Raw genomic sequence first — 15,481 nt, 5'->3', positions numbered from 1 at the left:
TCCCGCAAGAGGTTCTTCTCCCTCCCCCCCACCATGCGAATTTGCACACCACGGGACCACAGCAGGTTTACAGAATGCAATATACAATCCACGATTTATAATAAAACAGTATATACAATAAATAGGATATTGTTCATTTTCGTCACACGACCTGTAGATAAATTTCTCAGTGCATACTTGCAGGGGCTCTGGACACCTCGGGACCCCGCTCGCAACCTCTTGCACACGCTCGCTCTCTCGCTCTTTTTTTTTTTTTGTCTTTTTCTAAAACTGTGTTTTGTTTTTAAGTTTTGTACATTTTTAAAAAGTATTTACAATTGCTGGTTTTGTGCAGAAAGGGCTCACCTTCGGCTTCTGCATGGAGGAGAGGGGCAGGGAGGGGTGGGGGAAGATGGGGCCGCAGGGGGTGCAAGTGGGGTGGGGTGGGAGGCAGAGGGGCAGGCGCTCCTGCCGGAGGACGAGGTGGACGCTGGGAGGGGTCTTGGCGTTGGTTTTCTGAAAGCTGCAAAGAAACACAAGAGAAGAAGAGGCTGAGGTCAGCTGCAGGTACAAACACTGAGCTCTGAGAAAAGGGAGGTGAAGGGTGAGCCTCCCCATCTGTGCCCACCCAGTTCCTACCAGGATTCTGGGAGAAGCTGACTATATTGCTCCCTCTCCCAGAAAGCTCCACAGCCATCCCCATGTGATGTTGGGACAGCTTCTAGCCCTCTCTGAGCTCAGTTTTCCCACCTGTAATATAGGTGTGCATGCAAGCTCCCCAACACCGGTAGCTAAAGGATATGCTGGGTGAGGTGTCCCAGGCAGTGGAATTTCTTAAGAACTTGGGCTCTGGGGTTAGATGCAGCCGAGTTCAAATGCCAGCACCACCACTTCGTAGCTCTATGACCTTGGGCAAGTCATTGAACCTCTGTGAGCCTCTGGAAGTGCATTGGAAAGTCAGTGGGCTAAGGAAGGTAAAGCCTGGCACTTACGGGCATAACAAATTATACTAATTACTCTTTATTATTGTCCTGGGGCTTGGCCAATCGGACACTGCAAGCCTCGGTTGCCTCATGTAACAATGATCTTGGTGACTCTCCCAAGGCTGTTCTGAGGAATGACATAATGGGGAAGACATGGCCTTAGCACAGCACAGGTGTGAGCTGCTGCTTTAATTTCTTCTAAATCCAACCTTCTACCCAGCCCTGCCAAGGCCATTCTGTTCCTCTGAGAGGTGAGGTGATGAGTAAGTCTTTTGAATGAAGGAATAAATTGTCCAACACAATGTCACCTGTGTTTGGCTGAACCTACCTTCCTGAAACTCAGAAACTCCCCAGTCCCCAATCTCAACAATCACCAGATGCTTGAGGTCCAAAGTACCCACTTTTCCTGGATGTTCCTAATTATGTTTCTGGGGCTCTGGGGAGCTGACTCTCCTACCCCGCCCCCCAAACTTGGCTTGAACCTCTGAATTTGCAGCTCTGCTGGGGTGTGCGAGAAGGGGCCCACAGGTGCCCCAGCCATGAGCCTGGCACTTTTGGGGCTATATCCTCCTCTCAGAGCCCACCAGAATTAAGGGGAAGTAAGGGTGGTAAAACCACCTTCTAAGGCTCCTCAGTGCTCCCATCCATCCTCCCCAACACCCGTGCAGACCAGGTGGCGACAGAAAGCCTCTCGTCCCTTGTACTGTTTCTTGGCTTCCCTTCCCAACAGGACCCCATTTAAATTCCGCTCAGCATCGGCTGCTGTCTGCTGGGCAGTCAGCCTCGGGGACGACTTTTGTCGTGAGGCTGGACTTGCCAGGACTCCCCCAGGGGCCAGGGGAACCAGGTGGGTTCCCGCAGCCACAGGAGCAGCACCCCGCCCAGTGTATCAGACCAGGTGGCAAGCAGAGGCGCGAGAGGGAGGGTGAGAGCTGCGTCTTTGTTGAGCTGTCAGGTCTCCTGCAGTTGAGGAGAGGATGAAAATGAGCAGTAGGGGTAAGAGGTGTGCCTGTTAGGGTGACAGATGTATTACAGTTGGGGTGATGGGTAGAAAAGCAGCCGTTGGGGCAGGGAGTATTCCGCTGGGATGGACGTCACTTCTCCCCAGTTGGGTGACAAACAGGAACAACTGCAGAGAGTTCTATTCACTGGGGGTTAGGTCGATCATATCTGGAGTGACAGGTCTGACTGTAGGGGTAAGGGGCAGCCATCTGTAGGACGACTTTCCTGTGGTTGAAGAACAGCCGCCAAGCTAAGGAGGGACCTCTGCTGAGGCAACAGATGTAGTGTGCTGGGTGACAGGAGAGGGGGAGTTTTAGGACAGGCTGCTCCAAACCACTTGGCAAGCTGACTGTGCCGAACACAGAACCCCAGCCTCCTCCGCTGCTTGCCCCAAGGGCCCCGGGGCAGGCTGGGAGCCTGTGCACAAATCCCTACCACCCCCACCCCCTCCAGCCCTTAACCACTGCCAGTGACCCTCTCCAAGCCAGGTCTCCATGGTGATCTCAGCCCAGCAAGCGGCTCCTGCCAGAACCACTGCACGGTGCCCGGCGGCCAGGCAGCAGGGAGGCTCTCTCACCCTCTGCTAAGCCGCCCATCGCCGTCTCACCTTCCTCCTCCCACCGCCCTCCCCAGCTTCCAAGACTTGGCCAGCCTGAGACTCTGGCAGAATCTGGGGGATGGTCGGGAGATGGGGGTGGGGAAGGGATCAAAATCCAGGACTTCTTGGGGGATGGGGGAAGGGGAGTGCTGCAGCTGTGAACTCTGGCCTCGCTAGGTCCAGCTCTTTGCAAAACAGAACTGACACCAATGGGCCAGGCGGCCCAGTGCTGGGCATTGTAGACAAGCAGAGAACAAACTGATCTGGTCCCTGCCATGGAGAGCTCAGAGAGCAGAGGGAAGGCAGGTCTTATACCAGATTATTACCATGCAGGGAGATGGGGGCTTGCCCCAGGGAGGCCCTGAGGGGCTCAGGGAGCACAGAGGGGGCACCTAACCCAGCCTTGGCAGGGAGGGGCTGTGCCTCTTCAACTCACTGCTGAGCACAGCACCCAGCACAGGTAGGGGTCAAGAATGTGTGTTGAGTGAATGACTAGCAATGACTGATCTAAATCCGAGCAGCGTGTCAAGGTCCAGTTCAGGTCTTGCACACCTCCAGGCCGCCTCCTTAGGCACCCTGTTACCATAGCTACCAATGCACTTGTCATTCCCTGCTGTGCTCTTCCAGGGCAGGGACCTGTGTGTGGGACCTCGGGATGCCCAATGCCAGCATGCGTGTGGACCCCCAGGACACTAGCCACTGTTTATAAGGCATAACCTTTTAGTGCTTCCATAATGAACAGCCACAGAGCCACATTCCACCAAGTCCTTGTGCCCCAGCGGTTTTACTTTCTAAGGTGCCAAGGCATTAAGTGGTCTCTGCCTGTCACTGGGGGCTGGCTTTGGGGGCTTGGAGGGATAGGTGAGCTGGGATTAAAAGTGCTGCAGATCAGATACAATCAGCCTGTCCACAGAGAGAGTTTCTCCCCAGAAGAGGAGCATGCATTTATGCATTCATTTAAGGAACCAGCAAACAGGTATTCACACCCACTAATGCCAGGCCTTGAGCTGAGGGCCGGAAGACAGCAGTGAACAGAAACAGCCTCTGCCCTCCAGAGTGGAGTCTCAACACCAAGCAACATCCACTTAGCAGAAGGCAAAGAGAATGCACTCAAATTTGAGACTGATTTGCTGTGCAACCCAGGGTAAGCCTCTTCCCTCTCTGGGCTTCAGTTTCTATGTTTGCAAAAGAAAAGAGTTAAACAGGTGAGTGAGAGATCTTCAGGCACTGAGTTGTGCCTCAAAGACAAGGGGCTAGAGGCAAATCACAGCTGCCCAAAAGCTGACGCCCCCCTCTGACATTTTCAGGCAAAGCCAGGCCCATAGGTCCTTTAAATGTGGAGAGGAAACTGCCTCCTTGGGGTTCAGACTACACTGACAGGCAGAGAAACCCCCAAGTAGGGTGGACTTGGAATTTACTGAGGGATGAGACCCCCAATTGGGGATGGGGAGGGGTGTTGTAGAGTGTGGGTGTGTGGGGCTTTCCCCCCACTTTGCAAGTTTTCAAAATCCATGTCCACTGGTAAACTCCAGCTGTCAGTCTTTCCCTTCTCAAGGATTTCGCCCCACCATCCTCACTGCTGGGCACTGAGGAGGCCTAAAGGACTTGCTAGTGGGACCCAGTGGGGCTCATGTCCACGGTCACCCAACAGCCCTGGGGGGGACTCTGTGTGCACGTCTCGCCTCTCAGAGCCCCACACTCCTCGTCTGTCCCGACCAGCTGGAAGATGCTGTTTGTAGAGATGGGTGCTGCTGGGGATGTGGTGGACACGGGACTGAGGTGGAGGCTGAGAAAAGAGCAAGAACACCAGAACTGGGTGATCCCAGAGCCTTCCCGGCTCTAAGATTTTGCAGTTCCCCGGCTGCGTGGCTGGCTATCCTCTGGCGAGTCCCCTTCCCTCTGTAAACTGGGAGAAGCTATACGTAGAGAATTCCAAAGGCCCAGCTAGCCCTGCGAGTTCGAATTGGTTCATTTACCCACCCCTTCATTGCCCCAATTTTCTCTCATAATTCTCCCTATTCCGCATGCTAGTCTTTGACTCTAGTTACCAACACACACACACACACACACACACACACACACACACACACACACACAAGCCCTGACCTCTGAAGTGTACCCGGCATGACGAGGCACCGGGGGAGGGGGGCAGTGCAGAGATGAGTAACTGGTAAAGGCGTTGGTGGCGTGGTGAGTAGGACATTCCCAGGAAGGGCTGTCATGGGTTAGAGATTAATTCGGCCTGGGAATGATCCTGGAACGCTTCTTGGAGGAGGTGATGTCTGAGTGAAAGATAGGACCTGACAGGTGGGAAGTGGATGGTGGGTAGGAAAGGGCAGCCCAGGCCAAGGAAGAGCCGGAACAAAGGCACAGGACACATTCAGGAAAGAGCCCCTTGGAAAGCTCCTTCCTGATTTAACACACTCTCTGGGGTGGGAAGGGAGCTGCCTGTGTGAGGAGCCTGTGCCTGAAGGTCAGGCTGATAGAGAGGGTGGCTGCCATGATGGAAGCCTCGGATATCTCGAATACCATGCTAGGAAGTTGGGCATTTATTTTGTAGGCAAGGAGGCTGGTGAGAGAGGGATGCAATCGAAAGGTGTAATAAAGCATTGGAGTCACAGGATGACTTGTGTTTTAATCAATTCATTCAATAAATATTTGAGGGGTTCCAGACACCGTGCGTGCAAAGATGCTGAAGAAAAACAAACTTAGGCAGCCACAGTGGGGAGAGTGGACTCAGGATGGGGGGCAGCAGGGGCAGCGACCTGGTAGGTGGTGGTCGTACCGAACCAGGCGCCTGAGCTAGGGGCCTAGGGCCTCCGAAGCCTCAGATTTGTTCAGGACCCACTTCCTGCCTCCAGGAAGTTCTTGCTGCCTGCCCCGCTCACATGGTTCAAGAGGGTGGTCCCTGATTTCTCAGTCCCTCAACTGGAGAGCAGTGTCCACATGGAGGTTGTTAATGAATATCTGTTGACAGAATGCAAGCTCCACGAGGGCAGGGCTGTTGGATTCGATGGTCACCCCAGCCCCAGATGCAGTGCCCTGGCCCCGAGCCAGGTGGCTGCCTGAACAAAGAATTAACCTACTTTGCCCTGCCCTCCAGCACAAACACAGGGCACTATGGCAGCGAAAGTTATGACAAGGACAATAAATCTGCTGGGCGAGAAATCATGACATATTATGAAGTCACAAGGAAATGCTTTCCAGATTATCTGTACTGGAAGTGAGGATTGGCGTGGATAACTGTGTAGGCAGGGTTTCCAGCTGACCCAAGTCATTTTTGAGTCTGGGTCCTGCTGCCCATCACCCTTGGGGCAGGGTGCATGACTCACCTTGTCCTTGGGTTCTCCCCCAGGGAGGACTCAGCCTAGTCACTAAGGCAAAGAACTGGGTGGTGCTTCAAAGATTCCCTCCCAAGACCTCAACCTGGCACTAGATAATACAAGACCCTTTCTAGGAGGGAGGCAGGGAGGGCATGTGAAGGAGGGCTGGCCATGGTGGTCCCAGGCAAGGAGGAAAGGGTCAGAGGCCCTAGAATGCAGTTTGTAGGGAGGTACTTATTTACCTGCCTACCCTCCTACCAACTACTGATTAGGAGCTTACTATGTTCCAGGACTAGGCCCTAGGGACTGGGTTAAGTGCTTCACGCATCTCATCTCATCCTAACAAGAGGTGCAGAAGGGTGAGTGACTCACCAGATCACCCAGCTGGGAAGGGATGGAACTGAGTTTTGCACAGAGGCCCACTGTGGAGCCACCGTCCTCCAGTTCCAGGTCCCTGCTCCCTCAGGTTCTCCCAGATCCACAGGAATGTGGGGAGATGGGAGAGGAGGGTGTGAGAGGGCATGTTCACAGAGAGATGACCTTTCCAGGAAATGAGGGCTCAGAACACAAGGCCTGGCCTGCAAATGGCTGCAGGAGAGGCAAGAGATAGGATCTGAGGGAGGACAACCTCCCAGGGAGCGGGGAAGGCGCACCCAGAAGAGGCAGGGCAGGGGCAGCTGAGCCCTGACGTGAGGGCCTCTTGCTCAGAGCCAGAGGCAGGACTGAGTGACCTCTTGAGGTTTCAAGGCACAGAGAGACAAAGCCCCGAGCAGCCAGGGCCTGGCCCAGGTCCGGGCATGCCTGCTGACCCCGGCTGGATGGTGGCCTTGGAGACTGCTTTCTGCACCGTGCAGGCCCCAGCTGGTGTAACCTTGGACGACCTGTGACATTTCTCCGGGCCTCAGGTCCAGGCCTGAGAGGGAATGGGGAGGGGAAGGGGACTTGAGATCCCCAAACACCTTGGAGGGCTCTTCCTACCCTCCCACCCCTGTCCCCAGGGTCTGGAAGGGTCCATTTTCAGCCCACAAGGGCCCAGTGTGGAGCCAGTCTGTCTGGCTCTGCTTTCCATCTAGGGAGCCAGGGAAGATGTCTGCCCGGGTCCCAGGCCCACCCCACTACCACCCTCCCTCTTCCGACCCCTCCCCTGCTCCGCCCCATCAGCCACAGCTCTCCAGGCCAGGCGGCTTCCGGGTTCCCCACTCTGCTCCTCTGAGTTTTCATCTTCTAATTCATACTGGGAGGGAACCTGCCTTTGCCCTGTTCCCTCTACCTGGAACGCCCTTCCCCCAGTCTCCCTGCGTCCAAATCTCATCTCTTCTTCAAGGCTGAGCTCCAATGCAGCCCCTTCCCAATATCCCTCCCCCAACAAACTGCAAAATCTATTTAAAAAGTCAGACCCAGAAAGAGTTTTAGGGATCATCCAAGCCAAGCCCTCCTTCTGCAGATGGGGAACAGGGGGCTCGGGTGGACAGAGGCCACAGTATACAAGAGCACCCAGATTCTGAAGGGGGCAGTACTGGGTTCCAGTCTTGGCTGAGAGTGGGCAAGCTCCACAGCTACACCTGTTCCCTCCACACTCTGATGGGTGGGGGGTACACCCGGGTCCCAGGCTGCTGTGCAGAGTCAGTGTTATACAAGGGCCTGGAACAAGTGGGGGTTCCTTTACTTACCAAAGTGGCAGGGGGAGGGGGATGGGGAGTGACTTCTGCCCCCACACCCACCTCCCCGATGCACACTCATCGCTTCTCCCTGCCTCTGGTCACCTGCCACTTCCTACCAGGTATTCTCAGGTTCTTTGCGTGCTTGTTTCAGCTTCCTGAAGTGGATGCTGAACTCCCTGAGGACAGCAGCTGTGTCTGCTTTGTCACCCCAGGGTCTGGCATTGGGACGGGCAGGGAGGGGCTCGAGACGTGCACGGCGTCAAAAGTGCTGACTGCCTGTTGGCGCGTCATCGCCCTCTCCACGTAAGCCCTCTGTCGACAGCGCGGCTCCCGCTGTTAACTCTTCCTCCTCGCCACTCTCCCTCTTCCCTACGCTCCCAGCTCTTCCTCACGGCCACAATGATTTCAACCCATCCCTGGCCCTAAAGGAGCTGGGGCGCCATCTTAGCTAACGAGGGGAGTCAGCCCTACCAACATCTTGGTCCAAGCCACGGTCGTTGCCTGGACGACTGCAGACTTCAACACTTGCCCTATTCCAACAGGACCCATGGCTCTCCTGCTGAAAACTCCTCGAGGTTCCCCATTTGTTCAGACCTCTTCTAATGCCCTGCATGGTTCTGGCCCTGCCTTCCATGCCCCGTCACTTCCCATCAGTTCCTCAAAGCTGAACCCCTTCCTGCCTCGGGGCTGTACACTCTGCTGTTTCCTGTGCCCAGAATGCTCTTCCCACTCCCTGTCCAGCTGACCTCCACCCACCCTTCAGGCCTCAGCTCCAAGGCGTGGCCTGCCTGCTGTAGGCTCTCCCAGCTTCTTGTCTTTTTATCTCTTGCACAGTCCTTCCCACAGGTGTAATTAGCAAACAGCCTGTTCCTTTCTGTTTACCATCTCCCTCTAGACTGGAAGGCCCCTGAGGGCCAGGGCCTCCTACTGGCTCTCACTGCAGTGCCCCTAAGGCCTGGCATGCAATGGGGTGCTGGACAGAGGTCTCCAGAACAACTGAACGCATTGGTTTGAGGCTAGTGCTGTCAACTCCCAGCCCTGCGTGGGGAGCAGGGCCAGAGTGTGGGCCTGGATGGCTTCCCAGTTCCTCCCGCGTTCAGGCCTCGCTGGGTGGTTCCATTATGTGTTTCACTGAGCTGTGACCTGCCCGAACACCCAGCCCCCACGCCCATTCATTTTCCCACCCAGAGCCCGGGAGGAACGGTTTTTGGGATTATTTCACATTTCTGGATTATCTACGAGATATCTCCCCTCCAGTGAGAAGGATCAAGAGTTTGACATTTTAAACCGTAAGCAGCTTCTCCCTGGCCTGCTCCAGATCTCAGCTCTGCTGCTTGCAATGAGACGCATGGGGAATGGAAGGCCATTTTAATCTCTTGGCCTGGCTTCATTAGGAGGAAAAATATGCTGCCAAAAAAAAAAAAAAAAAAAAAAGGTAGGGTCCATTGTCTATGCCCTGCAGAGTTGCAAGGGCCTAAAAGATTATCTAAGTCAGTTTCCTTGAACAGATAAGAAAACTGAGGTCCACTGAGGGGCCAGGGCTTGGCCAAGGACATGTGGCAAGTTGGGGGGGGATTGGGGAGGGGTCCTTTGCCAGGCCTCCAGACTCCCACTGCTGCCCCTTGCCACCTTCAGCCACCTGGGGAGAAGGCGTCAGGCAGAGAGGGGGTAATAAGTTTCCAATGCTGATGCTTTCAGGACCCGAGTCACCCTGGCCTCAAATGGCCTCCTCAAAGCAGGGATGGAGCTTATCAGAAATCCTGCTACTGCCTTGGACTTCTCAGGGAAGAGACACTCCCAAGGGTGTGCAGTGGCAGCAGAGGTGGAACACGACGAGGGGTGATTAGACACGCTCCCCAGCCCACCCCATACCACTTACCACATCTGGGCCAGAAGTGGGATCTAATGGGCCAGTCATGACTCTATTTCTGGGGCAAGTTGTTTAAGAAAATTATTCCTCAAACCTGGTCCCTCCCACCCCCTTTTACTGTTTTGGGGACATTTTTCCTCTTTTCCTTTTTTAAAACATCAAATCCTAAGAATACTAAAACAGCAACACCAACTAATGAGGTCATGGTGCCTGATAAAAACAGTGGGACGGGACCCTTTTTCTAGGGCCATAAAGTCCCGCCTGGGGACAGACCCACTGGCTGCAGGCTCCCAAGGATAGCAGGATCCCAGCACCCCATCTCCACTTCTGGAACCCCACCCTGCGTGTCCCGGCCCACAATGAGCCTGCCTCAAGCCAAGTATGTTGAAAAATAGCCTTCGGGAGAACAGAAAAGGACACTTCTGCCATTTGGTCAAGTCCTTGCAGAGGGTGTGACCAAATCATACTGGCACACCCTCAGCCTGGCCCTCAGCTCGGAAGGCATCTTGGAATAAATGAAGCTCCTGGGGAAGTGAAGGTGCCTGGCAGGGTCAGAAAAACACATGGGCCACACCTTGATGGGGACATAAGGGGCAGGATTGGCATCACTTTGTCCAATGTGCTTCTACCTTCACATCTTTTCCTTTTTTAAAACATCAAATCCTAAGAATACTAAAATAGTATTTTTACAGAAGGATGCAAACACCCTCCCTTGCAATAGGTCAAGCGGTAAGTGAGGGTTCTTGGGACTCAGGTGGTCCTTGCCCAGGACCTAGCATGGACAAGAGACATAAATGCTTGCTGAACTGGACTAGGTGGCTCCATCCAGTCTGTGGTCCTCGGGCCATTTTAATAGCAGTACCCCTTGAAAGTCCAAGTCCCCAGCGAGGTTCCCCACCCAGGCACCCCATTTCCTCCCAACTACCCCCAACATCTTATCCCAGACTCCTTCCTCCATTGTTGGAACCCCAATCTCATCCTTAAATCTTACCTACTCCTCCTACTCATTTTTATATCTCTTGCCTTTGTCCAAGCTCCGATGTCCTCACGCCCCCAGTCCCCAGTTGCCACCCCCGCCCCCAGGCCTCTGTCCACTGCTCCCGCATCCCCAGACTCACCCAGTAACAAAACCTCACGGTCCAGTCGGCACTTCAGTTGGCACTACAGGGAGGTGACGGTGAATGTGTCCTCAGGGTGAGGTTCCGCCATGGGCCCCAGGAAGCTGCTCTTGGGGCCCCCACCCAGGCCGGGATGCGCCTGTGGCATAAAGCCTGGATACCTGTAGGCGGTGTCCTGCAGGGACAGCAGCGAGTCCCTCGGCACGGGGGACAGGGTCAAGTCACTAAGGAGTGGGCAGCCATAGCCAGCAGCAGCTGCAGCGGGGCCACGGGGTGGGCCGGGCGGCCGGGCCATCTCCAGCGGCTCCTTGTCGGCCTTAGGCGTGGACGGCGGGCTGGCCAGGTGTGGGGCACTGAGGCACGCGGCCTCCGTCCTGCCCAGGAAGTCAGCCAGAAGTCCTGTACCCGCCTTGCCCTCATAGGGTGGGCTGCGGGCAGCTGAGCCTGGCGGGTACCAATATGCTGTGCCCTTGCAGCTGGGGGAGTCATAGTGGGCCTGGCCCAGCGGCAGGTCCCGGCAGCTCAGGTGGGCCTGGGCTGCAGCTGCGTGGCCCAGGCTGGCCCCCTGGAGCCCGTGCTTGAGGGGCTCGCAGGCAGCCAGCTTTGTGGGTGGCGGCCGCAGCTCCTCCTTGAAGCCCACTGTTGGGGAGCAGGTGGGCGAGTAAGCCTTTTGCAGGCCAGCATCAAACACCGTGGGTGGGTGGGCCAGCGGCGGGAAATGCTTGCTGTCCAGCTCAGGGGCACCCAGGCTGGGCGAGTCGCAGTGGAAGCCTTGGCCGAAGGTGCCGTCAGAAGGCGTGGATGGGTTCATAGAGTAGGGTCCCATGAAGTCACAGGGGTCTCGCTCGCCCACGCCAAAGGCCCTCGACTGTGAGGGCAGTGGTGACATGCTGCTGTCCCCGCTGTAGTAGTCCAGGCCGAGATCTGGGCTGTCCTGGAACAGCGGGTTGACAGGCTGTGGCTTGGGGATGAACTTGGCTTTGGCAGCCGCCCCGCCTCGCTCCTTCTTGGCGGAGCAGGCCCCGCCGCCCCGTCCACCCCTCGGCTGCCCGGGGCCCGGTTGCTCCGTTTGGATGGGTAGCCCGAAGCGTGGCCGAGGCAGAGGATGGGAAGCCCAGGTGCGAGGCCTCGAACAGGTCCACCTTCTTCCGCCGTCCGCGGCCTGGCTTGGAGCTGCTCTGGAAGAGGACGCTCTGGTTCCAGTTGTAGCCGGGGGCAGAGGATGCCTCGTTCCAGTCCATCATCAGCTTCTCCAGGCTGGACAGGCTCGACTGGCCCTCGCTGCTCGAGGCCTCGCTGTTGGCGCGCCGAAAACTGCCACCCCCGACCGGCTGGCTGAACTGGGTGCTGTCGGAGGAGGACTCCGAGAAGGTCTCTGACACCGCCGTCTGCTGCTTCACCTTCTGGGGCGTGTAGTTGGAGATGTCCAGGATCACGTTGGGCTCGCTGACGTGGCAGTCGAAACCGGGATTGTAGAGCTGACTGAAAGCCTCCGAGGCCCAGTCCAGGCCCCCGTAGCCCTGCCGGAAAGGCCACTGAGAAGCCCCCGCAAACTGCCGACAGTTCTCGGGCGAGGGCTGGAAGGACGAGGAGGAGGAGGAGGCGGCAGAGGTGGCGGAGGTGGCCGAGGCCGTGGTGCCCTTGGGCACCATGTAGCTGCCGGGCGAGACGGTGCTGGCCCGGCTGTCACAGCGCAGGGGTGTGGGGGCTGAGCCCGAGAAGGGGGCCCCCTCAGAGCTGTTGAAGAAGGATGCCTTGCCGAGCGGCAGGCAGGGGCCACCGGCTGGTGGGGGGGCATAGCCAGCGCTGTGTGCACTGCTGGGCGAGGCGGGCAGGCTGTTGCCGCTGCCATAGGCGAAGCTGCAGTCCTTGCTGTTGGCGCAGTCCTGGCCCGTGAAGGGCTTAACCGGGGCGAAGATGCTTTGTCCCGCCCCATAGCCACCATACTGGGTGGGGTAAGCGCTGGCGGGTGGGTGGGTGGTGGGTGAGCGGGCCACGGCCGAAGGCGGGGGAGCCAGCTTCGGGAAGGTCTCGGCTGCTCGGCAGTCTGCAGTGGCTGGGGTCAGTCCGTAGCTCGCCGCCCGGGCCGGTGGGAAGGTCTGGCGGGTGGGCAGGACAGGCTGGAAGGAGGGATCCGCCCCAGCCCCACTGCTGCCCACCGCCACTGGGCTGGCCTTGGTTCCCCGGCTGGGGAAGGTGCCCAGGCCCCGCTGGGCAGGCAGAGCGCTGGTCGGGGGCCCTGCATAGGTGCCCGATGCCTTCCGGGACTCGGGGCGCGAGGCTGAGAGGGCAAAGTCCAAGAGGTCGGAGGAGTCATCCGAATCGAGCAGCGAGCGGAAGTAGCCGGTGAAGAGGTTTTGGCGCTCCTGGCTGAGCTCCGTCTGGCCCGAGGGTGCGCCCGTGCTGTAGTAGCTGCCGCGGCCCGAGGCCCCGCTCTCCAGCCCAGCGGAGGTGAAGGCACGGGCCTCCGTCCCCTGGAACCCGCAGTTTCGGCCAGCCTGCCCGCCTGGGTGCCCATGGTGAGGGGCCCAGCCACCCCCCTTGTCTCCGGCCCACTCAGCGCCCACCTCCCCGAAACCTGGGCCGCTGGACACCTGCTCTGGGAACAGAGTCCCGTTCTTCCGGGACCGTCTCTTGCGCTTGGGCTTCCCGGTGGCAGCGTCCACCTCCCCCCGGCCCCGTTTGCGTGGGTGCCCCAACTCAGTGAGGCCGGAGCCCCCGATTCCAGCGGCCGCCACTGCCATCACCTTCTTTTTCTTGCCGATGCCCTCAAAGAAGTCGCTGAAGGAGCATCGGGCTGTCTTGGCTGCATGGCCCCCACCCCGGCCCCCGAAGCCACCGGCTTTGCCACCCCGCCGCCGGAGCCCTGCACCCGGTGCAGGAAGTGGGAGATGCTCTGGGTGTCGGGTGCCTGGTGCACTGACTCAGGCTCACTGGGCGTCCAGCAGCGGGGTGGCGAGCACCGCCCGGCACACTGGCTCTGGCGGTTCAGGAAGGCCAGCTTGGCGAGGACGTCCGAGTACTCGGCTTTGCTGTCGTTGGCGTCTGCTGCATAGGACGGCTGGGGAGATGCCAGCTTCTGCTTCCGTCGCCGCCGCTTCTTCACCTCCGGGATGGCCAGGGTGGCCGCTGCCACCGTGGCTGCCTCAGCCGTCACCACTGCTGGCTCCTTGGGCTTGCCGGGCCCCAGCAGTAGGTTCTTTGGAGGGCGGCCGCGCTTACGCTTGAGAATAATGGGCATCTCCCCGGGCGGGAACACCACCACCACGTTCCGCCCGTTGTTCTTCATCTTCAGCAGTGGGGTGGGCTCTGCAGACACACGCAGGCCCAGCTCCTTCCCCTCCACGCTCAGGCTGCTGCTTAAGGATGACACCTTGTACGTGGTCTTATTCCGCCGCCCCAGGGATACAGGGATCTTGGCCATCTTCACCACCATTCGCCGCACACCCCGGCACTTGACTTTGCGGGCTGGGACCATTGCGGGCTGGGACAATTCGGGATCCAGCTCTGGGAGGGGTCCTGGGCCTGGCAGGGCAGGAGGTGGCGGAGGTGGCGGCGGTGGGGGCTCGGCCAGTGCGGCCACCAGCCCCGTAGGCATAGGCAGGGGCAGCAGGCGGCCCTCAGGTCCAGCGTCTGCCTTGCGCCCCCGTCCGGCCTTTCGCCGGCGACACAGGATCTTTGGCCTATCAGAGCGCCGCAAGGCGTACTTGGGGTGACCCTCTGGTCCCGGGGGGCCGTGGGGTGAGCACAAGTCCAGGTGCAAGGGCTCGGCCAGCGGGCAGGGCCCCAGGGGCTGCTGGGGCTCCAGACGGCGACCGGGGATGTCGAGCAACTTGGGCAGGGGTTCGAGGGCCTGGGGGTCAAGCAGCTGTGACTCCAGGGAGTCGGGCAAGGTATCTAGAGCCTGCAGAGCCAGGCCCGGCAGCCCCAGAGGGTCAGCGAGAGGCTGCAGGGGTGGCAGCTCCAAAGTCTCCCCAAGCGGCTCTAGGGCCTGTGGATCCAGGAAGCGGGGCTGGGGGTCCAGGAGCTGAGGCTCCGGCTCAGGCGATGGTGGCTCCAGCGCCTGGGCCTCCAGCAGCTGGGCCTCGGGGCAGGTAAGGGAGGCCAGCTCACTAAGGATGTCAGCGTCAGCAAGTTCTGAGTAATCAGGGCCGTCTGGCTCGGGCTCCGGGGGCAGCCCGGAGGCCGCAGCTGCAGCTCCGGGACTGTGGCCTTGGCCGGGCTGGGGGCTGTCCCTAGGCTCAGGCACAGGCTCGTAGAGGGGGTGGCTGGGCCGCTCGGCCTTGGTGTGGGGAGTGGCCCGCTCCTCGGGGCTGCGGATGCTGTTGGCCAGGCTGGGCGAGGAGAAGAAGCTGTACTGGAGGTCGCCGGGCGGCGGGGCGGGCGGGCGGCTGAGCCGGAGCCCACCGCAGTCCAGGTGCACGCCGCTGTGCTGCAGGTCCTGGGAGAGCCGCGTCAGGTCCTTCATGATGTCAATCAGCTGCACCACCGGACACAGGTTCACCCGCCCGTTGTCCCAGTGGTGTCGGGAGCTGCTGCTGTCCCCGGCCGGTGTGGGGCAGCGGGCCTCTGAGATGGGCCGGGCCGCCCGCGGGGTCAGCGGGTCGTCCCCCTTGGCAAGGACTGAGGGGCGCCGGGTGCTGGGGTCCCGGCGTGGGGGTGGGCGTGGGCTCTCGGAGAAGGTGTGGGCAAAGGCCTTGTCGGGCGGGCTGGCGGGGGGCCGGGTGGGGAGCAAGGGCCGGGGGGTGGGGGGGCCGCCGGGGTAGTACTTGGGCTCCCGGAGGTAGTCAGGAGAGCTGCACACGGCACTGGAAGTCACCACCAGGCCCTGGGGCTTCACACGCATCCTGACCTTGTCCTCCGCGGGCCGCCGGGCGGGGCCGGGGCTGACATGAGGGTGAGAGAAGCCGGGACCAGGACCTGCCGGGCAGGATGTCCCTCGCTGAA

At 59.1% G+C, this 15,481-nt stretch overlaps 1 protein-coding gene across 1 annotated transcript in view; it reads right to left on the bottom strand.

The window, feature by feature from the left end:
- Positions 1–219: 219 nt before the first annotated feature.
- AHDC1 (AT-hook DNA binding motif containing 1) overlaps positions 220–15,481 on the bottom strand; it is a 62,482-nt gene continuing 47,220 nt past the window's right edge. Inside the window, 5 exon segments of the mRNA XM_037828024.1 lie at positions 220–502; positions 10,535–11,591; positions 11,594–11,625; positions 11,628–13,397; positions 13,400–15,454. Of these exon segments, the coding sequence (XP_037683952.1) occupies positions 10,578–11,591; positions 11,594–11,625; positions 11,628–13,397; positions 13,400–15,380 (4,797 nt within the window). The 5' untranslated portion in view covers positions 15,381–15,454 and the 3' untranslated portion in view covers positions 220–502; positions 10,535–10,577.

Source organism: Choloepus didactylus, chromosome 2 (assembly GCF_015220235.1).
Source record: "Choloepus didactylus isolate mChoDid1 chromosome 2, mChoDid1.pri, whole genome shotgun sequence".
In the NCBI taxonomy this organism is placed as follows: domain Eukaryota; kingdom Metazoa; phylum Chordata; class Mammalia; order Pilosa; family Megalonychidae; genus Choloepus; species Choloepus didactylus.
Note: the sequence above shows the minus strand (reverse complement) of the source record. Positions and strands in the feature narration are given on the sequence as shown.